At 37.1% G+C, this 27,287-nt stretch overlaps 1 protein-coding gene across 2 annotated transcripts in view; it reads left to right on the top strand.

The window, feature by feature from the left end:
- The window catches only part of LOC117345352 (DNA-directed RNA polymerase, mitochondrial-like), a 51,608-nt gene extending 43,753 nt beyond the window's left edge, over positions 1–7,855 (top strand). For both annotated transcript variants that reach the window (XM_033908421.1, XM_033908424.1), the window contains 5 exons: positions 826–933; positions 1,136–1,208; positions 1,552–1,646; positions 2,621–2,700; positions 3,552–7,855. In XM_033908421.1, the coding sequence (XP_033764312.1) occupies positions 826–933; positions 1,136–1,208; positions 1,552–1,646; positions 2,621–2,700; positions 3,552–3,601 (406 nt within the window). In that variant the 3' untranslated portion in view covers positions 3,602–7,855. The remainder of the gene's footprint in view (positions 1–825; positions 934–1,135; positions 1,209–1,551; positions 1,647–2,620; positions 2,701–3,551) is intronic.
- Positions 7,856–27,287: the final 19,432 nt, after the last annotated feature.

Genomic DNA, 27,287 nt, shown 5'->3' with positions numbered 1-27,287 from the left:
ATTATTTTCTAATGTGAACATTTAAGTGCTCCAAAATTAGTACAATTACAGTATATATAATATTACTTTTATGTCTATTGTCTAAAAGAGGTAGTTGGAAATTGTTTTTGAATATGTAAATCTGGTGAAGGATGTTGGGGGTTAATCTCGGCATACTGTGGTCATAATCCTGTTGTTTAACACTTCCTAATCAAGTGTGTTGTGTTTTAAATGTTAAGAGGCTAAAGAATACGGATACCAGTTTTCTGTCTGTATCCAGGTTGAGTAAAGGTTATTGAGTAACGAACATAAACAAATTTAGTACAAATTTACCTTATTGAATTTCTCAAATACAGCTAAAAAAACCTGCCCACCCTTGACACCTGAGGTAAGTTACCAAACACTTCTTTGATAACGAAACAGGTGTACAAAAAAATTTCTTGAGTTAAGGGGACATCTTGGTTTTTATTCCTCCTTATTTCTTCCACTTTCTTCCGCTAACGAGGTTTCCGTTTCTTCTCAAAAACCATTGGGCAGAATAAAAACGAATCTTTGCATGAGTGTTTGTGTATGACAGGTAATGCAAAAGAATATCTGCTTTTTTTAACCAGTCAGTTGGTCAGAGGCCTCTGCAGATTAGTCAATATTTAGACATTGTCTGATTTTAATGAAATTTGGTATACGAGTGTAGTACGACACTTAAAACTGTAACAGTTGTGATATATTTTATTGATGACTGTAGGGGTCGTTGAGGTGACATATGTAAAAGTCCCCTTTGCAATAAGCACTTGTCATGTTTGTCTTGGGTTGATGTGTCATCTCACTACCAAATTACTTCTACAACAGGAGGGTAATCCGTCCAGATACCATCAAACAAAGGCACAGTTTCCCACCAAACTTCATCCACAGTCTGGACTCCGTACACATGATGCTGACAGCCCTTCATTGTATGAAGTAAGTGTTGGATAATTGTATTACCACTTATGGTATTCTTCAAGTAAATATGTATAAACTCATTAATGTTTCTATTAAAAAAAACACCAAGTAAGTCATCATCATGTTTTGATCCTGCAACTGTATATTAATTCATTTACTGGAATGACATCCATATAAAATTATGATCGTGTGAGTAAATTCCTTTTTTTTCCATTCACAGGGAAGGTCTGACTTTTAGTTCTGTGCATGATTGTTTCTGGACGCACGCCTGTGATATTGCTACCATGAACAGGGTAATTACTATTATTTTAGCCAGGTGCAGTTTTCAATTTATTTACTAACTACGTAATATTGATAGTACATTTGTGGGCCTGCTGACCTTGACTGTGAACTTTGACCTTCTACAAAAATATAACCTTGACCACACTATGTTAACTGTATGAGACGAGGCTTTCATATTTGACATGTGTGTTTTTGTCATAAGACTTTTCCATTAGCACTACATTTGCTGACCTGCTGACCTTGACCGTGACCTTTGACATACTTTAAAAAAACTCATTTTTAATTTCAATCCGAGCTATGTTGTCTTGTGACTTCTCTTGTTCTGTGTTCTGATATCTGTACTATGTTTCACAGATTTGCAGAGAACAATTTGTTGTTCTTCATAGTCAGCCATTGTTGGAACAGCTCTCCCAGTACATGTTGGAGACCCATAAAGAGGAACTCAAGTTGTAAGTTACATCTCCTTCTATCATCTTAAGTAAAAAGTATTGTAATTGATGCAGGCACAAATTGCATCGATATCCACATCTAACTTGCATGATGTAGCATTGAACCATAATCAAGAGAGTTAGATATGACATGCTTAAATCTAATAATTTAGGACCCTGCAGGTAGGAATTAAGAATTGTACCTGCTGCCCCCATTGCATGATTTTTAAGAGGCAACTAAATTTGGGATCTTATCTTTCTCTCCTTTTTTTTTCTTCTTCCTAATGTCTCCCTTGGCAATGCCTCACTTTTGGCCTTAGTTAAGTGTTCTCCCCGGCGAGGTCAGTCTTTGGGTTCTCTCCCATGGCTGAGACATTTCAGAGTCTCTAATAAAATGGTAGTTACTCCTGTCATGCTTAGCACTCAGCCATTTGGGATAGGGACAACTGGTTCACATATAGGTTGTAGCTCTAGGAATTTGGCATCAGTTCAGTGGTATCACAAGGAGGCAATAACATTAACATACAACCCGAGGGGTCAGGATGATTGACCTATAGTGATCATGCTTTGTCTCTTTGTCCGCTGTGCCTAAACTTTTCACATTTCAAAATTCTTATATTCCATCACTGGCACTGAGCTGTAATTTGCCTGAAGTGATCCTGAGATATTCTTTACTAAGTGTTGTTATTTTTCGGGGCGATCTGAAATCCAAGATGGCCACCATTTTGAAAAGCAAATTTAAAATGTCTTCTACAGTTCCAATGGTACCATAGATAAGCCGTTAAGAGCAGTATGATGATAATGATAATATAATGATTGTCTAGTGAGTCCTAGGTTCTTGCAATTTTTTCCTGATGGCACAAAATAATTTACACAGGTTTAATATTTATATGATAACCTTTTGTTATAAATTGATGCTACTTAGATATACAGAATTTTTATTTACCAATCATCGCATATTTGATAATGTGATATATTTTTTATTTATTTTTCAGGCATAAAGATTTGAAACCTGTAGAGAGAAAAAAGCTGAAGGAATATGCCGAAGTCTTAAGATGCAATAAAATCAAACTTGGTATGTTTATCTGGTATATATGGGATTGGTATGTTTATCCGGTATATATGGGAGAGGCATATGATAAGAATAAGTTGAGAGTGAGAGCATTGTATGATAACCCTCCTGTGTGAGCTAGGACACTAAAGGCTGAACCAAGGGTTTCACACTAAAGTCCATTAAACAAAATATGCTGGAGGAACAAAAGATGTTGGAACTGTCAGAAAACAAAACAAACAAAACAACACCATTAGTGTTATTGTTCCTGAATATAGTGTGTTTGTCTGATTTTTGATAAGTTGGTTTGAAACTGTTACATTGTTTGTCATGCAATCTTGAGTTGAGGTAGGATACTAATGTTAACATCATTTCTGAGTAGTCAGATAGGAAATTACTTCTTTTTTTTATGTGTTTTGGACACAGTCCTAAGATTGAAGGTTTTGGTTGATTGGTTTTGAAGTATTTGTCTTTCATATATTAATAACTTCAGGATGTTGATATTTTGCATGAAAGCTATAGATCTTTAGAGGTAAAACATCAATTTTGACCTATATTATGAATTAGAGTAATGAATAATGTATAGTCTAGAAATTATGACATGGTTTTAATGCAGTGAAACTGTTCATTTTTGCCTTTTTGCATCAAAATGGTAGCATTACTCATTACTGAAAAGTAGCAATTGCTGATATTATGATATGACTGTCAATCAAAAATTTCTCGGATGACTGTCAATCAAAAATTTCTCGGATGACTGTCAATCAAAAATTTCTCAGCCATTTCTGTAACTGCTTTGCGGCTATGTTCATTATACCAAATTTTGGTTGATTTAGAAATGTGAAGATTTTTAAAATTATGTATTTATTATCTTACAGGTGATTTTGACCTAAAAAATGTGCTGGATTCAGAGTACTTCTTCAGTTGATGTTTCCTGCCTGGTTCCGTCCTAAACATCTTCAGTTCTTGTTTTATGCTGGATCTACAAACTTGGCTGGCTCTTCGAGGCTGTGTGTGTGGTTGGAACAAAGTTCGACACAACCATTGAGAACTTGTTTTGAAGTCTAGATGTTGCTCCAGTTCAACAATCAATGCCATTTATGGGAGGCAGTACAATTGAAGTTTTAACTACAGTCAGTTTAAGCAGCCAGTGAAAAATATTGTAACTGAAGATTCACGGTCTAGCTCAACAGCCAATGGAAAGTCTTGTAACTGAAGCTTTCATATCACTTAAGTTGAACAGCCAATGGAAAGTCTTGTAACTGAAGCTTCCATATCACTTAAGTTGAACAGCCAATGGAAAGTCTTGTTACTGAAGCTTCCATATCACTTAAGTTGAAAAGCCAATGGAAAGTCTTGTAACTGAAACCTTCATGTCACCTCAGTTCAACAGCCAATGGAAAATCATGCTCTAATTATAGTTTTTCATTTCTTTTGGAGGAATGTTAAGTGTACACAAGAGTGTAATGAACAATTTATTTAAGCAGTAAATTGATATTGTTAAATCTGTTGATTCTTAGAATTGACAACAAAATTAAGTGATGCTTTCTAGCAGTGACATATTAGGTGTTGATTGGCTAAATTATTGTGATGATATGACCAATGAAAACCTCTCAAGTCATTAAGTTCATTCCCATTTGTGCCAAATTTGAGATTAATATGTAAAATTCCATTACCATCTAAATGTGTTCTTTGATAATACTTTTCATACATCATTATGTGTCTGCATGGAATAACCTCGTATTGAAATTGCATTCTAAGTAGCATGAATACCTCAGATGAATTTACATTCAGGATCTTGGATCTGAGGTTGAAGTGTTGTTAATTTCTCACAAAATTTTATGATTTGTTTGAGTCGTAGAATATTTTTCTGTGAGACTAATTACATGTATAATCTTCTGAATGGGTAGTGAATGACAGGATGGTGACATAGATGAAAAGTAAGTGTCTATATCCTCCTTGCTCTAATATTAGGGTCCTGATATGTCTGTGGTTGCATCAATGTGCCTACCAAAAAAATAATGTCTGTGATATTTGATGATGTTTATATTGTTAGCTCATTTGATGAGAGGTTGTGTAGACATTAAGTCATTTTATTGTCATAAAGCTGTAAATGTCATGTGTTCTCATAAAGCTGTGAATGTCATGTGTTCTACAATATAGGTGTGAATGTCATGTTCTCATAAAGCTGTGAATGTCATGTGTTCTAATATAGGTGTGAATGTCATGTTCTCATAAAGCTGTGAATGTCATGTGTTCTACAATATAGGTGTGAATGTCATGTTCTCATAAAGCTGTGAATGTCATGTGTTCTAATATAGGTGTGAATGTCATTTGTTCTCATCAAGCTGTGAATGTCATGTGTTCTAATAAAGGTGTGAATGTCATGTTCTCATAAAGCTGTGAATGTCATGTGTTCTAATATAGGTGTGAATGTCATTTGTTCTCATAAAGTTGTAAATGTCATGTGTTCTCATAAAGCTGTGAATGTCGTGTGTTCTCATAAAGGTGTAAATGTCATGTGTTCTCATAAAGCTGTGAATGTCATGTGTTCTCATAAAGGTGTGAATGTCGTGTTCTAATATAGGTGTGAATGTCGTGTGTTCTAATAAAGGTGTGAATGTCATGTGTTCTCATAAAGGTGTGAATGTCATGTGTTCTCATAAAGGTGTAAATGTCATGTGTTCTCATAAAGGTGTGAATGTCATGTGTTCTAATAAAGGTGTGAATGTCATGTGTTCTCATAAAGGTGTAAATGTCGTGTGTTCTCATAAAGCTGTGAATGTCATGTGTTCTCATAAAGGTGTAAATGTCATGTGTTCTCATAAAGGTGTAAATGTCATGTGTTCTCATAAAGGTGTGAATGTCATGTGTTCTCATAAAGGTGTGAATGTCATGTGTTCTCATAAAGGTGTAAATGTCATATGTTCTACAATATAGGTGTGAATGTCATGTGTTCTCATAAAGGTGTAAATGTCATGTGTTCTCATAAAGGTGTAAATGTCATGTGTTCTCATAAAGCTGTGAATGTCATGTGTTCTCATAAAGCTGTGAATGTCATGTGTTCTCATAAAGCTGTATATGTCATGTGTTCTCATAAAACTGTGAATGTAGTTTGTTGACCAGTTATCTTTGAAACAAGTTTCATAAAATCTCATTTGAAGTGAAACCAAATTGTTATCATATAACTGAGAAAACTTACACTTTGACAGGTTTTAAAGATAAAGCATTCAGGATAAAATTAATCAGAGGCAGCCATTTTGTTGCTTCATCTTCAATTCATGAAGTAACATTATTGCTCATATTATGACATCACAATTGATTTCTGAATGATACAGCCCATCAAAAACAGAGTGTGTTGCAAGGGCGAATTCACTGGATGTAACAGACCAATTCTATGTTAAAACTGTTCAATTTTGAGTGTACCAAATTCCAATTTCTTCACTGAATAACATAAATCTGTTTTTATCATGACAGTTTGAATTTGACATACACATTGTGGAGTACTCTCTCTGTTAGTACGGCTACCTCTCTGTCAAACATGATTTTTTTGGTATGTTTCTTCAAAGACCGTCAGTCAAGTAAAATTACATTGTAGTGTTATTGTCCTTTGCAGGAATGTCGCTCTGATTCAATTCAAGGGGGGGAATTATTCTCTTGAAACTATCACTATTGTTCTGTAAAGTTTTCAACCAAATATTTTGGATTCACATGTCAAGTGGTGAGTATAACATAAAGTAGTGTATATCATAAAATAGAGTTGTGACACACAAATATATCAACACTCGGATGACTGTTAAGGCATCTGGTCTCTTGTTATATATGTGTGAAATTGTTTGCTGTGATATGTAGTCGGTAGTAAATAGAATGAATGATGTGTGTCGGAGACTGATAGAGTATTCATAGAACTGTTAATTATTCACAAAATAATTATTGTCATGGTGATCAATAAACTGGCCCTATGAACATTCCCTAACATAAGAAACTTAATTTCAAACTCCTCATAGAACTTTTCTCTTCGTGAAGCTGGTGCCTGATATAGTAGTGAAATAAACCCACCATAAAATGGGGGGGAGGGGGTATCGAGTGTTGCACATGTCTGTCTTGTTGCATCCCATTCCGATTCAATGTAAACATGGCAGCAGGGGCATTTATGTCTTACAAACATTTTGTAGTGGTTATTTTTGTGGTTCCCTTTCTGAGTTATTAAACATGTTTACAAAACAACGATCATTTTTCTGTGATACACTACAATGAAACCTGACTTTACCGACGCGCTGTCACATAAGAAGCGTTGACTTAGTCCCACTTTGTAAAGTCGGGTTTCTCTGTATCCTATCATGCCTGTTCCATCATTATAGTATATATGTGAGCATCAGCGTGTAACAGAACTGGACCAGGCCGATTATTGGCGACCAGGTAGCTCAATTGGTAGAGCATCAGGCTAGTGTTCAGAGGTCACGGGTTCTAATCATGGTCTGGCCGTGCATTTTTTCCAATCCTCTTACATTTGGTGCCTGTGACGAAATCTTGTTTCAAGTGAGGTAAATACTTGCCAAGGGGATATCCGAACCTGGGTTGCGAGTTGTTAGGTCTTTCTGGTCGAAAACTTTCAAAGAGAGGGAAGAGTGTAGCGGAACTGGACCGGGTCGATTATCGGCGACCAGGTAGCTCAATTGGTAGAGCATCCGACTTGTGTTCAGAGGTCCCGGGTTCGAACGCCAGTCTGCATGCATTTTTCCACCTATAAGATACTGTACACCTACATCTTATAATTACATGTAGCACTTGTTGCACTAATAACTAATTATAATTGGCTAATTACACTCTGTTCATATTGTTTTCTATATTAAGCATTTGTGTGCATTTTATTTATTATTGCACTAATGCACTAAAATTTGAGTACTTAAAAATAGTTAATAGTATTTACATGTTAAGATACCAATATGATGTAAATGTGTTTACTTCCAGCATAACAAAAAGTGGTATTCCAAATTAGCTCTCTGCAAGTACAGGTAGTGGCCAATTATTTTAACAGATGTGTGAAATTGTCTCTATTTGTTCAAAATGTATTGGGACAAATAATATATTTCTAAACAGAGATCTTAAATGATATTTTAATGAGTCTCTGTTCTAGCAAACATATTTAAGGAAACGTTTGAATAAAGATATTTCTATATAATGGATTTATTTATGATGTTTTAAGTGAGCTATACATTAAAGTGACTTGGTGCGATATATATGGAAAACCAAAGTGGAAAGAAGTCCCCATTAATGGATATCCAATAATTCATTTATGGATATCAATAATTATTTATTGATTTCCATAAATGAATTATGGAAATCAAAAGATAATTAATGATATCCATAAATCGATTTATTGATATCCATAAAGGGGACTTTTTCTCCACTTTGGCTTTGCCATAGATATACAAGTGTAACATTAATATTTTGTCCACCCATTTTTTAACCAATGTTCCTCTGGCTTATTGTCATCCATTAAATCCTCCATCAAATGATCATTTGATCTATTGTACACTGTCGTCGTCCTTTCTCCTTGAAAAAAGTCTCATTTGATCTATTGTCGACTGTCATCGTCCTTCTTCCAACAAAAATTACTCACCTGACCTATTGTTCATGAGTTGACATCCTTCCTGCATGAACAAAGACTCATCTGACCTGGTGAAATTAGATAAAAAAAAGTAAGCTGAAAAATGTAGTGTTACCATGGGGGTAAAATCAGATCAGGGCCCAGTTGTTCAAAAGATGATTAAGCTAATCACATTTTAACAACATTTTTCAAATCCTTATATAACAATTTCTGGTAGAACTAGCTTGTCAAAACTTTTTGAAACTCTGTAATTCTCTTCCAACTTGCTTATTTAAAGATGATATACTCACAGGTTTTGCAACAAATGAGAAATGAAAATTTACAGTTATCTAGTGATTAAGCTAATCACCTTTTGAAGAACTGGGCCCAGAAAGTAAGCTGAACACTGTAGCGTAACCATAGGGTAAATTATATCAGAAAGTAAGTTGTACAATGTGGCGTTTCCATGGATAAAATTAGATCAGAAAGTAAGCTGAACAATGTAGGGTTACCATGGGGTAAACTTAGATCAGAAAGTAAGTTGAACAATGTAGCGTTACTATGGGGTAAACTTAGATCCGAAAGTAAGCTGAACAATGTAGCGTTACCATGGAGTAAAATTAGATCGGAAAGTAAGCTGAACAATGTAGCGTTACCATAGAGTAAAATTAGATCAGAAAGTAAGCTGAACAATGTAGCGTTACTATGGGGTAAAATTAGATCAGAAAGTAAGTTGAACAATGTAGCGTTACCATGGAGTAAAATTAGATCGGAAAGTAAGTTGAACAATGTAGCGTTACCATAGAGTAAAATTAGATCAGAAAGTAAGCTCAACAATGTAGCGTTACCATGGGGTAAAATTAGATCGGAAAGTAAGTTGAACAATGTAGCGTTACCATGGAGTAAAATCAGATCAGAAAGTAAGCTCAACAATGTAGCGTTACTACATGTATGGAGTAAAATCATATCAGAAAGTAAGCTCAACAATGTAGCGTTACCATGGAGTAAAATCAGATCAGAAAGTAAGCTCAACAATGTAGCGTTACTATGGAGTAAAATCAGATCAGAAAGTAAGCTCAACAATGTAACGTTACTATGGGGTAAAATCAGATAGGAAAGTTAGTTGAACAATGTAGCGTTACCATGGAGTAAAATTAGATTAGAAAGTAAGCTGAACAATATAGCGTTACCATAGGGTAAAATCAGATCAGAAAGTAAGCTGAACAATGTAGTGTTACTGGGGGTAAAATCAGATCAGAAAGTAAGTTGAACAATATATAAATAGTGCCCTTGTCTGAGGGGAATATGGAGGATTGTTTCCCCTCGAGAACATTATCTTCCCTCGCCGATAGATAGGCGGAGGAAGATAATGTTCTCGAGGGGAAACAATCCTCCATATCCCCCTCAGACAAGGGCACTTTTTATTTTATTATACCGAATAGAAATTTTTTCTAGTGAAAAAATCTGTTTTATCTGGTACAGTTCTCTTTATCTATGTAAAACTACACTGTTGCGTTTGTAAGAATTGTCTCCCTTCTCAATGTTCGGGATTTTCCGTAAGAAACAATCGTGCGTTTTCGGGCGGAGCGGGGAACATTGCAATATCCCACGGCATTGTTGACCGCTGTTTCTGACACTGCATATTGTTTCAGGTCATGTGATTAGGAATTGACCAATAATAAGGCGAGAATCTTACATAAGGTATAATAATGTAGCGTTACTATCGGGTAAAATCAGTCCACAACAGGTATAATAATGTAGCGTTACTATCGGGTAAAATCAGTCCACAACATATAAGCTGGGCAATGTAGCGTACCACACGGTAAACAAGTAAAATTTAACAGTGAAGACAACACAATCTGTCGGAATTAAAAGGTATTTACAAACGCCACTCGTTTTGATTGATTGTTAAAAATACGGTGTCTTCTCACTTAGCCAACATTCTGAATTTTGAGGTTTAGGTTTAGGTTTATGTTTATTTTGTTTAACGTCCTATTAACAGCTAAGGTCATTTAAGGACGGGCTCCCGTGTGTGCGACATGCATGCGTGTGGTGAGTGCGTATGTGTTTTTTGGGAGGCTGCGGTATGTTCGTGTTAAGTCTCCTTGTGATAGGCCGGAACTTTTGCCGATTTATAGTGCTACCTATATATAGCTAACTGAAGCATACTGCCGAAGACACCCAGCATCACACCCCACCCGGTCACATTATACTGACAACGGGCGAACCAGTCGTCCCACTCCTAATATGCTGAGCGCTAAGCAAGGAGCAGCAACTACCATTTTTAAAGACTCTGGTATGTCTCAGCTAGGGGACAGGGCCCAAAGCCTTCCTCACAGGGGCGAACGCTCAACTAAAGGCCAAAAGTGAGGCACTGTCAAGGGAGACATTAGGAAGAAGAAAGTTGTTCAGAAAGAAGGGAAAAGATTAGATCCCAAATTTAGTCGCCTCTTACGATCATGCACTGGGGGCAGCAGGTACAATTCTTACGCCCTTGTGATACTGGTGTCTTCTCACTTAGCCAACATTCTGAATTTTGAGGTATACAGGTAAGGTATTTTGCTGGCCATGTGATACTGGTGTCTTCTCACTTAGCCAACATTCTGAATTTTGTGGTATACAGGTAAGGTATTTTGTTGGCCAAGTGAGACTAAGTGTGAAAGGTAGAACAATAGGAGATAATTACAGGTAAGGCTATAGACTGCTTCATAAAACTTCAAACTTTAATGAGGATATCATCGTGATCTATTTCTGTTGAGTCATTTCTTATTTATTTCAATTTTAACAGACCAAAAGGTCCAATTACAGAATTGATAACAAATTAATAAAATATATCATCAGATAAAATAAAATGCATAGTAAGAACAAATACGGTATATAAAGAGCATACACGTGTAAAATAGAATTGACGTCCTAAATATATATCATCTAGACAATCCTGTTATGAACAGTAAAAAACCTAATTCTAAAAACAAATCTCAATGTCCAACTTAAATCTTTCAAGTAAGACGCTAAAAACCTGTCAGAAACATGCCCAAGGTAGTTAATTTGGACACTACATTATCTTGCATTAATCCGGCATTTACAGGGACACAACAGAGTTGAGCTACTCAACCTTAAAAACCGACGTGGAACTAAAAAGTTAATTTCTCCTGTGAAATAACTACAAAGTTCAATCAAGTAGGCTATATATTTATAGATTTGAATAAACATATAAAATATATGAATTTACGTCTACATTCCAGACTAGGAAAGTTGAATTGTGTACACATTTGCATGTAAGATAGACTATTATAATTTAATTTTGATTTGATGCAGAAACTTTCTCTGCACTACTTCAACCAGGCGTATAAGTGTTGTTTGATATGGTGACCATATTTCAGAGCAGTCTTCTACCATACTTATGTACAGAGAGCGGATAACAGACACGTTTGTAAATGGCCTGCAAGTCCAAATATTGGCAATGGTGACGTCACGGCTAGTGAAATGAGATAAAACCTTTCCCCGACAGGTAACTTATTTACTGCTAAATTGATTTTTTTGTAACAATAGAAGGTGCGTTAGACACATAGCATTAATTCCAGACTTACCTGTAAAGGTTAAAAATAAAAACGCTTTTATCTCTGGGTACCGTGGATAATATTCCCTATTGAGATCATGGTACTCCTCGACCATGTACATCTTCATTATTTCGATACCTCTCCGCCATGTCTATCTTCATTATTTCAGGTACTCCTCGACCATGTACATCTTCATTATTTCGATACCCCTCGGACATGTCTATCTTCATCATTTCAGGTACTCCTCGACCATGTACATCTTCATTATTTCGATACTCCTCGACCATGTCTATCTTCATTATTTCGATACTCGGTCATGTTTATCTTCATTATTTCGATACCCCTCGGCCATGTATATCTTCATCATTTCAGGTACTCCTCGACCATGTCCGTCTTCATTATTTCGATACTCCTCGGCCATGTCTATCTTCATTATTTCAGGTACTCCTCGACCATGTCCATCATCATTATTTCGATACCCCTCGGCCATGTCTATCTTCATTATTTCGATACCCCTCGGCCATGTATATCTTCATCATTTCAGGTACTCCTCGACCATGTCCGTCTTCATTATTTCGATACTCCTCGACCATGTCCATCTTCATTATTTCGATACCCCTCGGCCATATCTATCTTCATTATTTCGATACTCCTCGTTCATGTCTATCTGCATTAATTCAGGTACTCCTCGGCCATGTCCATCTTCATTATTTCGATACTCCTCGACCATGTCCATCATCATTATTTCGATACCCCTCGGCCATGTCTATCTTCATTATTTCGATACCCCTCGGCCATGTATATCTCCATCATTTCAGGTACTCCTCGACCATGTCCGTCTTCATTATTTCGATACTCCTCGACCATGTCCATCTTCATTATTTCGATACTCTTCGACCATATCCATCTTCATTATTTCGATAATCCTCGGCCATGTCCATCTTCATTATTTCGATACTCATCGGCCATGTCCATCTTCATTATTTCGATACTCCTCGACCATAATTTAGATACTCCTTGACCATGTCTATCTTCAATATTTTGGTACTCGACCATGTCCATTTTCATTATTTCGGTACTCGTCGACCATGTCTATCTCCATTATTTCGATACTCCTGGGTCATGTTTATCTTCATTATTCCAGTGCTCCCGACATAGAACACCCGAACCCGAACTCGGGTGTTTCCGTAAATCCAATCAGGCGAAAGATGGGCGGAGCTTGTTACTGAACACGCTGGCAGTTGCTAAGTGACGCGAGAGGTGGGCGGGGTATGTTCCCAAACGCGCCTTTTTTTGGAAATGTCACGGTTGTTGAGTTAGATGCAGGTGATCCTAAATATCCTGGAATACACGTTGAAGGCATCCATTGCTATTTTTTTCCTTCATTATCTGGAGGCGAAGGTGAGGAATGTAGGTAAGACTGACAGCTAGGTACGTATACGAGTTTGTTACGCTCAGGTTCGGAATGAAGTTGGGTACGTTACAAAATCACTTTCCTCGGACACGAAACCAGGATATCGTCAGCGGCAAATCATTTGTCAAGTAAAATCTCAGCATAGCCTGCACGTTTCAATTCAATCTTGTCGCATTTAGTTCCGTCGCCATCTAGGCGAACGCCAAGGCAGCTATTGCTATACGTCCGGCGTCAGCGTCGGAGTCGTCCGTAGACTGCTGGGTTAAAGTTTTTGAGAAAAATCTATACATGTTGTGTCAATACTAACGAAAGATATAGCTTAGGTTTTTGATATGTGTGTCTATTGGGACAAGACCTTTCTACTGGTCCTACATTTGTGAACCTGCTGGCCTTGACCGTGACCTTTGGCCTATTTTTAACAAACTTTAACCTTGGCCACAGTATGTTAACCGTACGAGATGGGGCTTTCATATTTGACATGTGCGTTCCTTCTGACACGAACTTCCCATTGGTTCTACATTTTCGGACCTGCTGGCCTTGACCATGACCTTTGATATATTAAAATCCCACCCGGCAGCTACATTGTCTTCTGAAAACTCTTGTTTCGAGTTAAAATATATCTCTCCAATCTGCATCGGTTTAATAAAATAGGTTAAGTATGGGGTTGAGGGATATATAGCATTTTTTCTGGTTTCACAAGACCGGATCTATTTCCTTTGCTATACACCCCAGCTAACTTATAGTAGCAAATAATAGACAACAAAAACAAACGGTAGGTAAACACCAAGGATATATGTAGAAAGGAATCTTCAATATGTTTGGTAGAATGTTCATCACGTGACCGGGGATTATGGAGAATTTCATTAGAAATGTATCAAATGAAATGATTTTTTTTTTTTTGTATTTCAAGACACAAGCTCAAATTCCAAACAAAATCGACCCATCAACGTGCTGGAAACAAGGTTGCTATTTGATTACAAACCTGCGCGTGGCAATCTGGTGCAAGTGACCCGTACATCTGTAGACCATGATTCGCGTGGCTATACACTTACCAGTGTTTCATTAACTTTATTGAAATAGGACTTTAACCAGGTGCTATGTTACACGGCCCTATCACGAGAATACATTCAGGCATGATATTTTACGCTCGGGTAGCTACATAAATCGTTGGACGCAAATAATATAATTGCCGTTTGATAAAATGTACAAAACGTCGATCATTTGGAATAGCAGACGGACGGTGTTACCTGTGTCCATCAATTGCAGTATTAACCAGCAGCATAATGGGTGGTGCCGCATTTGTCCTCGCTATGTTACTAGCAATGACAAGAGCGTATCACCAATCGCACGTTCGTCCACGCGACGGCCACCAGTCACACGTTCGTCCACACGACGGCCACCAGTCACACGTTCGTCCACACGACGGCCACCAGTCACACGTTCGTCCACACGACGGCCACCAGTCACACGTTCGTCCACGCGACGGCCACCAGTCACACGTGGCCATGCATCCACCAAGAAGCTGCGTACACGTTCCCCGTAATCAAACTCAGGAAACCTATTTAAGATGCAACATACCACCGGATACGGTTTGGAAGTTCGTCTGGATACAAAAATGGGCAAATGAGCATGTGCAGAATGGCCTGAATGTATACATCAAATGCGAATCGAACAGCAGCATTATCCTACGACAGCCAGTTAAAGCGCATCTCTTACAGAGACTGGAGATCAGTTCGTGTGACGTCCGACAAATGCACGATTATGACCTGTCTGCAGAAACAGAAGCGATGCCCTTCACAATCCGGACAATGGTGATAGAGGATTCTGTGTATTTTATCACGTTTAACGAGCTTCTGTCTAAGTTCACAACCGATAGTCAGGATATCATATCAAAATACCCGTGCTATTTGCCGCCGTCCATCGAGGAATACGTAGAGAGAAATGTGAGCGTCAAGACCTCTGGGCTCAGGGACTAAAAAACAGTACAGGGAGTTACAGAAAGCTGCTCCAATTCACAAGTTCAAACTTCCACAATGTGAATATCGAAAATTAAAGTACTATGAGAAATCTTATTCGCAAAGGAACAAGTACAATTTCATACGAACCTTTCTAGATAAAAGTAAACTTCCATCCCTTCAAGTTTTGAATATATCGTATTTACAGTTAGACAGTGTTCCTTCAAAACTTTTCCGTGAACACTGGCCAGATGAGTTTCCAGCATTGACTATCTTGGATCTGTCTCACAACAACCTGCCGTATATACCCTTTACGTTTCCGCCTAGATCTCGGACGATGACTGTCAATATGACATGGAATAACATATCTATTATCAATGAATCTGCACTACGTCAACTGGAATCGTTTTATCCCGGGATAGTTTTACTACAGGACAATCCATTGTGGTGTACGTGTAAACAGAGACACCTGTTGCGGTTCGTGCATCAGTCTGTAAAACGACACGTCCAACGTTACGATTATATGAAGAATATGACATGCAAGTCACCTGTAGTTGTACATGGTCGGAAAATAGGGTGACGTAACATACCAAGAGATCTGTCAGGAGGAGTCAGTAAGTGTCGAACACATCCCAAAGTACGTCTTCTTTATTACTTTACCGATATTTTTGCTGCTTATCATAGTGATCGTGATATTTTTACGATATCGAAAAGAGCTGAAGATGCTGGCGTTCACCAGGTTGACTTTAAGAGGACGTAAAACTCGCCGACAGGATGATGTCAAAAAAGAATACGACGCTTTTGTTTCCTACAGTTGTCATGACGAGTTGCTTGTGAGTAGGATGTGTACTCGCCTTGAAGGGCCACCGTACCACTTCTCTCTGTGTTTACATTACAGAGAATTCGTCCCAGGAGCATGTATTTCTGAAAACATTATCAAAAGCGTTGAGACAAGTTGTCATACGATTCTGATTCTCTCCAAACATTTTATGGAAAGTGAATGGTGCATCTTAGAATTTCGGAAAGCGTTCCAACAAAGTTTGTTAGAATGCAAGAAACATTTGATAGTTGTACTGCTGGAAGATTTTAAAGACGTCTGTCTGCCAACTGATTTGATGTACTATCTACAGACATACACCTATCTCAGCGTCAACGAATACTTGTTTTGGGACAAACTAGTATTTGCCTTGTCGGACAAACGTATCCATGGTGACACTCGTCCTGTAAACGGGGCAGGTAAATACACGAAAAAATGGCACTCCTGTTTGAAGGAACGAATAGAACAGAAAGCTAATTCTACACCATTGTGTTCTAATTGACTATTTGTATTAAGTAATTCTTAAGATCTTTGTTACTTTGAAAAGTACATGTGAATAGTATAGATTTTCTGGTGGTTTAATATAAAATCAAAAAACTAAAAAATTCCTGGTTTATAATTGTCAGGTATCCCCAGTTAATTGCACTACATATGATAAGTGTAGCGTATTGTACTGTAGTACAATCAACTGTGGGAATCGGTCGATTGTGGATTGTGTACAACGCCTTCACAAAGCCAGGTATCAAAGTTAAGCATCAATATTTCATTTCAGGATAATGTATTGTTCCCAGGAATTTGATAACAGAAAAAGCCTATAAAGTATATTATGTCAGTTGATTGCGCAAGGCTACGACATACTGCACATACTGTCCATTCATTGCTCTGTTCTGTTATCATGTTAGAAAAGACAAATGACAGTATACCTGTACGTATCAGGCATGAATATCATGTATTAGATTATAGACACAGTTTAACAAAAATGTTTAGAGTTTGTCATTTACCTCTGTGTCGTCTCCGGGAAAGTTATAAGGTGATCGCGATCTTGGACAGAACCATCCAGGCTTGCAGGACTGTAACTTAGATAGGGAGTAAACAATCGGAGCTTAAATCACCCACGCGTACACTTTCTCATTTGACATAGAAAAAATGTTAACTTTTCTAACTCCAATTCAGTGATTGATACATTGATATATATATTAACACATTGATTTTGACCAACTCGGGGAGGTTCAAAATCCATTTTTATAGGTTTTTACAAGCGTCACTGAGGATAACATGCAGTTTGGATTACTGCATTACATTATGACATATGCTTTTTTAGAAAGAAACTGGAGCGGTATAAATGAGTTTTTGATACCGGAAAATTGGATGATATATTGTGGCGAATAGGAGGAGTGACAGTATAGTTAATGTAGGGATTGATTAACGTGATTACACCAACTTGCATGGCTACGTGTGTTAAAAAGCAATACACTACCCCGTAAACTAACTGCATTTGTATATATCTAGTGACAGTTTTACTAATTACAGTGACCTTATTAACAAAAATAATAATAGTAATAAGTAGTAATAGAATTGTAAAGAAAAATATTTATATATATTTATCTTTCTTTCACATTACCATTTTACCAAGTTACTAATATAGTATAGTTCCGTCTATAAATATTACTATCGCCCTCATTTGGGGAACTTTAGTTACAGTTGCTTCTAACTCTTGTGACAACCCTAACTCTCACTCAATAAAGTGACTTGACCCTGAATTTGACCAATCTTTGTGTGACAGGCGCCGAATCACGCTTACTATTCCGGAACACCTGGTCCTATTCACATAGTACTTTTTTTTCACGAGTCTCGTTTAATCGATCTTAAATTTGAACTATTGTTTTCATTCTTTTAAATTTTCATTTGCTCCGCATTGTTACTATAGAAACTAACTAAATAAAACGGAATGTGATCAGATCATATTCATCTCATAATTCCCATTGGCGTAGTAATATGAAGAACAATGCGCAAAAATCTGTGTATTGAAGTTGCATTGTTTTTTACTTTGTTGGGACTGGCTGAAAATGAGATGTTTAACAAAGAGATTAAATGACATTACTGTCAATATTTTCGCTTAGTCTGCTTGCAGTTTTACAAACACAAGGATAGCAATGTCATTATCTTGATTAGTCCGGGTCGGAGAGTGTTGTGGCCGTACGTACACGTTAACATATGATATAACATTATTTGATGTTATAGAGACTTATCCTCAACGGTATCCTTCATTTACATGTGTCCCCATTACAATTCCGGTACAATGAATAACACCTGTCGTTGTATCAACAACAAAACCAGTGGTAATTGAAGACAATTGACATGTTAGAGAAGTTGCCGGATGACCGGAGATCTCCTACGTGAACCTCACACCGTAAATAGATTTAATAACGCATTTCAAATGTCTCGAGTTACCAGTATTTCCAACATATGTTGTCACAACAATAAAACAGTTTCTGAAATATGCCAGCCTTCGTATTTGTGAAAAGATATGAAAATATCGGATGAAAGCTTGTACAAATGTTGTTAAGGGTCATCTTAGTAGCAAATCTAGTGATATCCCTGCTATGGTGCAAATTAACAGGAGTAACTTGATTGATGTTTAGTATGTAGCGTGGCTATTCATGGACTTTGTTGTTGACATGTAATTTGTTAAACTGTTTGTAAATTTCAAAAACATATGAAAAATATTTCACTTGGACACTATTCGCTCATTTGTATCGCATAATTTCCACAAAATAACCAAGCCGTGTTGCTCACAAGTGTCCATAGCACAAAATAGGACCATTTGTATAAACACTAATTCTATTTTGACCTTGAAAATACAAATTGCGGTTGTGAATTTGATATTATAAAAATATGGCAGGCATTTCAAACATCAAAAAAAGCTCTTATAGACACTATTGAGAACTCTGAACATGTCAAGAAGACAGTTTTTTTAGCAAAAAATGTTCGAACGCGGAGTTGCAGTTAAAAGATGCACATTTCTAAAAAAAAAAAAAGACACCAAATTTTACAGTTAAACTATGTGTCCTGAAAACATCCATCTTACTACGATCAGTTGACTTTAAGGTATGATATTAGATCATTTTATTGATCGAAATTTCCCTCTTTGTGTAATATTATTCACAGCAGCCATATCAAGGTCGATTAAGAGATTTGTTATTAGCTTGTTGACGTCAAAAACATTTTCAAAGATATTATAGAAAAGAAAAAAGAACTAAAACCAAACACAACTTCCTTTGAACCAATGACATCTTCAACTGAACCAATGACAACTTCCTCTGAACCAATGACGACTTCCTCAGAACTAATGACAACTTCCTCCAAACCAATTACAACTTCCTTTGAACCAATGACATCTTCAACTGAACCAATGACATCTTCAACTGAACCAATGACAACTTCCTCTGAACCAATGACGACTTCCTCTGAACCAAAGACAACTTCCTCTGAACCAATTATATTTTCCGCCAAACCAATGACAACTTCCTCTGAACCAAAGACAACTTCCTCTGAACCAATGACAACTTCCTCTGAACCAATGACGACTTCCTCTGAACCAATGACGACTTCCTCTGAACCAATGACAACTTCCTCTGAACCAAAGACAACTTCCTCCAAACCAATTACACCTTCCTCTGAACCAAAGACAACTTCCTCTGAACCAATGACAACTTCCTCTGAACCAATGACAACTTCCTCTGAACCAAAGACAACTTCCTCTGAACCAATTATATTTTCCGCCAAACCAATGACAACTTCCTCTGAACCAAAGACAACTTCCTCAGAACTAATGATAGATTCCTCCAAAGTAATGACAACTTTCTCTGTAGCAAGAACAACTCACAACCCCGTAAACTAACTACGTGTATGTACATTTGTATAATGTACAATTGTATATATTGACATGTTTACTTATTACAGTGACCTGATTAATTATATAATATTTTATATAAAAAACAATATAGTGTCGTTCCATCTATCAATATTACTAACGCCGCCCTCGTTTTGGGAACTTGAGTTTTTGTTATCTAAGGATATACTTAATGCTTCTAACTCTTGTCACCAACCTTACTCTCATTAGAGTTTGTAACTTAACCCGGATCTGACCTAGATTTGCATGACAGGTGTCGCCGATGTATTTTAGTTGGGTTTTTTTTTATGTTATTCCATTCAATTTAACAGACCCTTGGGTCCAATTACATAATTATCCTTAACACACGCGTCTTTGACTAAGCGCTCGCCAACCATATGATAAGAAAACTGAATAGGTTTGCAATTCATTGAGAAGTTAATGATACAACATTTGTTAACATTGACCTGTACAGGCCACTGCCACACCAGTCAAAAACTCTGTCAATGCCACCTTGTTGTTTACAATATAACAAAACTGCACGCAAGTCATTTATAAAAATTAAAAACAGCTTGCGCCTTAGTATGGATTCATGGGGTACCGTACTTTGGGATATTTTGGATGTGGTTATATATTGGTTTATTTGGCGCCTGGTGTGAATGCGCCAAAATTAAACACACAAAAATTTCACACTAAAAATCGTCGGAACAATATCTTGATTATAGCAACCGTCTTTCCGTTTATTTACTACATACCCATTACGAGCTTCCGCGATCTGTGTCGATGTGTGTTGGAATATTGTTGTTTTTGTTTATAAAAAACGCGTCAATAAAGGTATGTTTTTCATCGGAATGAGTCATAAAATTCATTCACGTTGTTTTCATATTGATTGTTGTATTTGCTGTGTTCAAGGACAAGTCGCGTCTCGATCGATCGATTCACTTGTGTATTGTATCTTCTCATGAACTTACTGATGAACTTTACTTTCGTAAGGATCTGGAATCAGAAATCAATATGTGGACTTCTGTAGCGTAATGAACAAACATATCAATTATATAACTACAGGTAAGTGCCAAAACTTAAAACACATGATGGTAAACGCCTAAAGTTGACGCACCAATATTTAACCACCCTATTTTGAACAAAAAACGCCAAATTTTGGTGACGCCAAAATATCCCGAAGTACGGTATACCGGAAGTAGCTTTTACTCCAGTTGGATTACGTCTAATTTACAGTCATCCTTTGCAGTCTGTTATTGAGGTAACTAGTTAACCAGTTTAAAATGTAACTCCTGAGATCATTGGTATGAAGTTAATATAATAACAACGTATGCCTCACTTTGTCAAAAGCCTTCAAAAAAATCTTCGTACACAGCATGAACATCGATCTTTTTGTCAAAAGTTTCAGACACATAAACAGTAAAGCACGTGAGATTTGTTACAGTAGATATTTTAGGCATTAAACCATGTTGTTCCTTACAAATATGAAGATTTATGAAAGATGTAAATGCATTAAAAATCATTTTAAAGATTTAAAAGTAAAAGACGCTTACTACTCCAGAGCACCTGGTCTCATTCACCTTGTAGTTTTCTCATGAGTCTCGTTTTATCGATTATGGGTTAGAACTATTGTTTTAATGTTATTCTTTTATATTTCCATTTATTCCGCATTGTCACTATATAACTATACCTAAATTAAAGAAAAAATATCAGACCATAATCCTCTTATAATTCCCATTTGCGTACTGGTATGAAGAACAATGTGCGTGACATCATCACTAAATGACATCGTTTTGTCATGCGTCACTATATTAAGTGTATTTTTGAGGTGTCGAAAAATGCATGTTACCGGATTAAAAAATTGATTGATCAACGGAACGTGAAAAAAATATCCAGTTATACAATGAATAACATCTGTCGTTGTATCAACAACAAAAACAGGGTAATTAAAGACAATTAACATATTAGAGAAGTTGCAAGGTGACCGGAGATTCCCCACGTGAACCCCACACCGTAAATAGATTTGATAACACAATTACAATTATCTCTAGTTTTTATCATTTTCGAGATAAAAGATCACAATAGAGATGTTAAAGCATGCGAGCGTTCATATTTGTGAAAGGATCAGAAAATTGTTGTTAAGGGTCATCTAAATAGCAAATCTAGTGATATCGGAGATAGTTTACAAGGCTATAAATCCCTACTATGGTGCAATTTAACAGAAGTAACTTGATCAATCGTTAGCATCGATGTCTAACCATGGACCTTGCTGTTGACAAGTAATTTGTTAAGCTGTTTGTAAATTTTCAATAAAACATGTGGAAAATGAATGTTTCTGGGGGGGGGGGGGGGGGGGGGGGGGGGGGCAATTAGCTCATTTGTATCACTTGTATTGCACAAAATATTTAAGCAGTTTTGCTCACAAGTTACTATAGCATACAACATGAGTCTTGGTTTGAGCAGATTCGACTTTATGTTTGTATAAACACTGATTCTATGATTAGCTTTAATGCAAATGGAAGCTGTGAATAATATGACACAAATATGGCATATAGGGAGGCATATCAAACATGTAAAATACTCTTACTAGAACTCTGAACATGGCATGAAGACTGTTTGAAGATGCTTCTAAAAAAGATACTAAACTACACAGTTTAACTATCGGGGTATTTGTCTTGAAAACATCCTTTTTGCCAGGTAGTATGTCTCAGTAGTACGATATAGGAGTATTGTATATTGATTAAATGCCCCCTTTACACCACATTTGTGTAATATTATTCACAGCCGCCATTTAAATTTCCAGGTAAAAACAAAACATGTGTTTATATACCTAAAGTCGAACCGGGTAAAAAAATTGCACCTATTCTGTGATACAAACACTTGTGAGCATAACGACATGATTGTTTTTCAGGCTTATTTGTGAGACTTACAATTACTCAATTCAATTCAATTCATTTATTGACTTTAGGTCTATGACCCATCAGTACATAAATTAATATACATGTGTATATATATATGTATATATATATATATATATATATGAATACAACATGTATTATAATAAAATTACAAAACGTAATTGACATATTATAATTAAATACGGAAACCGATTAACCAACATATGTACTATATTATGGGGAATATTAATCAACCATATTGTCTACTGGCAACATCAGTAAAAAATACATTGTATTCCACTTAATCTTACAAGGGCTGCGCCCAATCACAGAATTGATACTAATTATAATACACTGTTACAGAATAAGGATTCTAGGAGAACTTTTATAACAGTCAGTCAGAGAGACATGGGAAAAAAAAAAAAAGTATCAGATAATACCATTTGGTAAACACGACAGACGGACACCGGGAGGTTCAACAATTATAAGTACACTATTATGCAATAACGTGTTACATCAAAACTCAACACCTACACAAACCGAGTATATTTACACAATTCTGCAACTAAAAGCTTCTTTGATAAATCTTCCTAGCAAATTCAATTCTTTATGACTATTTGTGTTCAGTAATTCTATTACTTTGAAGACTGAAGGTTTTTTCCAAAAATATTTCTTTATATATTTTCCTCTAAGAGTTGAATATTTTTGACATACGAGTAAAAAATGAAATTCATCCTCAACTTCTAAAGAATTACAGTTAATGCAATACCTATGACACCTGGGAATATTCCTATACCTTCCTGATTCTATAGCTAGATTGTGTGCTGAAAGTCTCAATTTTGTTATCATTTTTCTCAATTGACTTGGTAATGATTTGGTGTGGTAGAATTGCAGTGTTACTTAATTAACCATATGTTACATTTACTCGACATATGTAATGAGTTAAACATGAGTTACTCCCTGCTATATCTGACCACAAAGTAACTATACAGAAGAAATTGACAGTATCTACAGCAAATTATTGGAGATTTTGAGAAAGCTTTATGCCAAGACAAACATTCTGATATAAAATGATTAGGTTGTATTTTTTTTTGTTTTTTTTTTGTTTTTTTTTTTTGTTTTTTTTTGTTTTTTTGCAAATTGGTAGGTATCCATTCGCTTTTGAAATTCAACATTATTCTCCTGTATAAATGACAATTAAATGTTTATTTACAACATCAATTCATGCAAAATATAACTGAAATCTGACCCGACAGATGAAAGACCACGGAGACACGTCATGATAGCCTTCTCTGGTTTATCAATGATCAAGTAACACATAGACATTGATTATGTGGACATTTCAGTCAGATCGATGTAGAACTTGAAATCTCTCAACGTAACCAACCGAGATATCTTACAACTAGGCTTTATCATAAGAGTTATGACTTCAATTCCCTAATTTTATATTTCTGGAAAACAACATTCATGCATCCTCTACCTACGGTGTTTACGTGCCCGAGTTAATTCGATATTTAAGGGCATGTTCCTATTATCTCTATATCTGTGACAGGTGTCGACTGCTGACGAAAAACAATACAGGGAATCGAGAGATATATGTTGATGAAGACAATGGGGACGTTTTTATGGTCAAAATCAATTATCTCATTTGAAAATATTCTATTACCATATGTGATATGACGTCAGACGTTTGTAATACTTATTGCTATGCTTAGTTGTTCCGTTGTCACAACACTAACTAATTGGACTCAATCCTGACTGACCTAGATTTGCATGGCGTGTGTGGTTGAAACAGAAGATGCTTAATTACCTGGTCTCATAATATTTGTATTTGTATCTCCATGCAAATCCATTTTTAGCTTATGTTATGCCCTCGTTTAATCTATTTTAAGTTTGAAATGTGGTGTTGTTGATTTGTCTGTTTTTGTTTTGCCTTTTTTAATCGACACAATAAAAGGCCTGCTGCGGACAATGCAAGCACGATTCATATAGATTTTGTTTTCGTTTTTTGTTTTCGTTTGGAAAATGTCATTGGTTTTGCGTAAGCTGACATTAGTGTCCAGTAAGGTGACATTAGTGTCCAGTAAGATGACATTAGTGTCCAGTAAGGTGACATTAGTGTCCAGTAAGGTGACATTAGTGTCCAGTAAGGTGACGTTAGTGTCCAGTAAGGTGACAATAGTGTCCAGTAAGCTGACGTTAGTGTCCAGTAAGCTGACATTAGTGTCCAGTAAGGTGACATTAGTGTCCAGTAAGGTGACATTAGTGTCCAGTAAGCTGACGTTAGTGTCCAATTAGCTGACGTTAGTGTCCAGTAAGGTGACATTAGTGGTCAGTAAGCTGACGTTAGTGTCCAGTAAGACGACGTTAGTGTCCAGTAAGGTGACATGAGCGGCCAGTAAGATGACATTAGTGTCCAGTAAGGTGACATTAGTGTCCAGTAAGGTGACGTTAGTGTTCAGTAAGGTGACGTTAGTGTCTAGTAAGGTGACATTAGTGTCCAGTAAGGTGACATTAGTGTCCAGTAAGGTGACGTTAGTGTTCAGTTAGCTGACATTAGTGTCCAGTAAGGTGACGTTAGTGTCCAGTAAGGTGACGTTAGTGTCCAGTAAGGTGACATTAGTGTCCAGTAAGGTGACATTTGTGTCCAGTAAGGTGACGTTAGTGTCCAGTAAGCTGACGTTAGTGTCCAGTAAGGTGACGTTAGTGTCCAGTAAGGTGACGTTAGTGTCCAGTAAGGTGACGTTAGTGTCCAGTAAGGTGACATTAGTGTCCAGTAAGGTGACGTCAGTGTCCAGTAAGGTGACGTTAGTGTCCAGTAAGGTGACGTTAGTGTCCAGTAAGGTGACATTAGTGTCCAGTAAGGTGACGTTAGTGTCTAGTAAGGTGACATTAGTGTCCAGTAAGGTGACGTCAGTGTCTAGTAAGGTGACGTTAGTGTCCAGTAAGGTGACATTAGTGGCCAGTAAGGTGACGTTAGTGTCCAGTAAGGTGACATTAGTGTCCAGTAAGGTGACGTCAGTGTCTAGTAAGGTGACGTTAGTGTCCAGTAAGATGACATTAGTGTCCAGTAAGGTGACGTTAGTGTCCAGTAAGGTGACATGAGTGTACAGTAAGGTGACGTTAGTGTCCAGTAAGGTGACGTTAGTGTCCAGTAAGGTGACGTTAGTGTCCAGTAAGGTGACATTAGTGTCCAGTAAGGTGACATTAGTGTCCAGTAAGGTGACGTCAGTATCTAGTAAGGTGACGTTAGTGTCCAGTAAGATGACATTAGTGTCCAGTAAGGTGACGTTAGTGTCCAGTAAGGTGACGTTAGTGTCCAGTAAGGTGACGTTAGTGTCCAGTAAGGTGACATTAGTGTCCAGTAAGGTGACGTTAGTGTCCAGTAAGGTGACGTTAGTGTCCAGTAAGGTGACGTTAGTGTCCAGTAAGGTGACGTTAGTGTCCAGTAAGCTGACATTAGTGTCCAGTAAGGTGACGTTAGTGTCCAGTAAGGTGACGTTAGTGTCCAGTAAGGTGACGTTAGTGTCCAGTAAGGTGACGTTAGTGTCCAGTAAGGTGACGTTAGTGTCCAGTAAGGTGACGTTAGTGTCCAGTAAGGTGACATTAGTGTCCAGTAAGGTGACGTTAGTGTCCAGTAAGGTGACATTAGTGTCCAGTAAGGTGACGTTAGTGTTCAGTAAGGTGACATTAGTGTCCAGTAAGGTGACGTTAGTGTCCAGTAAGGTGACATTAGTGTCCAGTAAGGTGACGTTAGTGTCCAGTAAGGTGACATTAATGTCCAGTAAGCTGACGTTAGTGTCCAGTAAGGTGACATTATTGTCCAGTAAGCTTACATTAGTGTCCAGTAAGGTGAGGTTAGTGTCCAGTAAGGTGAGGTTAGTGTCCAGTAAGGTGACGTTAGTGTCCAGTAAGCTGACATTAGTGTCAAGTAAGGTGACATTAGTGTCCAGTAAGATGACGTTAGTGTCCAGTAAGGTGACGTTAGTGTCCAGTAAGGTGACGTTAGTGTCCAGTAAGGTGACGTTAGTGTCCAGTAAGGTAACATTAGTGTCCAGTAAGCTGACGTTAGTGTCCAGTAAGGTGACATTACTGTCCAGTAAGCTGACATTAGTGTCCAGTAAGGTGACATTAGTGTCCAGTAAGGTGACATTAGTGTCCAGTAAGGTGACATTAGTGTCCAGTAAGGTGACATTAGTTTCCAGTAAGGTGACATTAGTGTCCAGTAAGGTGACATTAGTGTCCAGTAAGCTGACGTTAGTGTCCAGTTAGCTGACATTAGTGTCCAGTAAGGTGACATTAGTGGCCAGTAAGCTGACGTTAGTGTCCAGTAAGGTGACATCAGTGTCTAGTATGGTGACATGAGTGTCCAGTAAGCTGACGTTAGTATCCAGTAAGGTGACATTACTGTCCAGTAAGCTGTCGTTAGTGTCCAGTAAGGTGACATTAGTGTCCAGTAAGGTGACATTACTGTCCAGTAAGCTGTCGT

The sequence above is a fragment of the Pecten maximus genome, chromosome 16 (genome assembly GCF_902652985.1).
Source record: "Pecten maximus chromosome 16, xPecMax1.1, whole genome shotgun sequence".
Classification (NCBI taxonomy): domain Eukaryota; kingdom Metazoa; phylum Mollusca; class Bivalvia; order Pectinida; family Pectinidae; genus Pecten; species Pecten maximus.
This window is presented reverse-complemented; position numbering and strand designations above follow the sequence as displayed.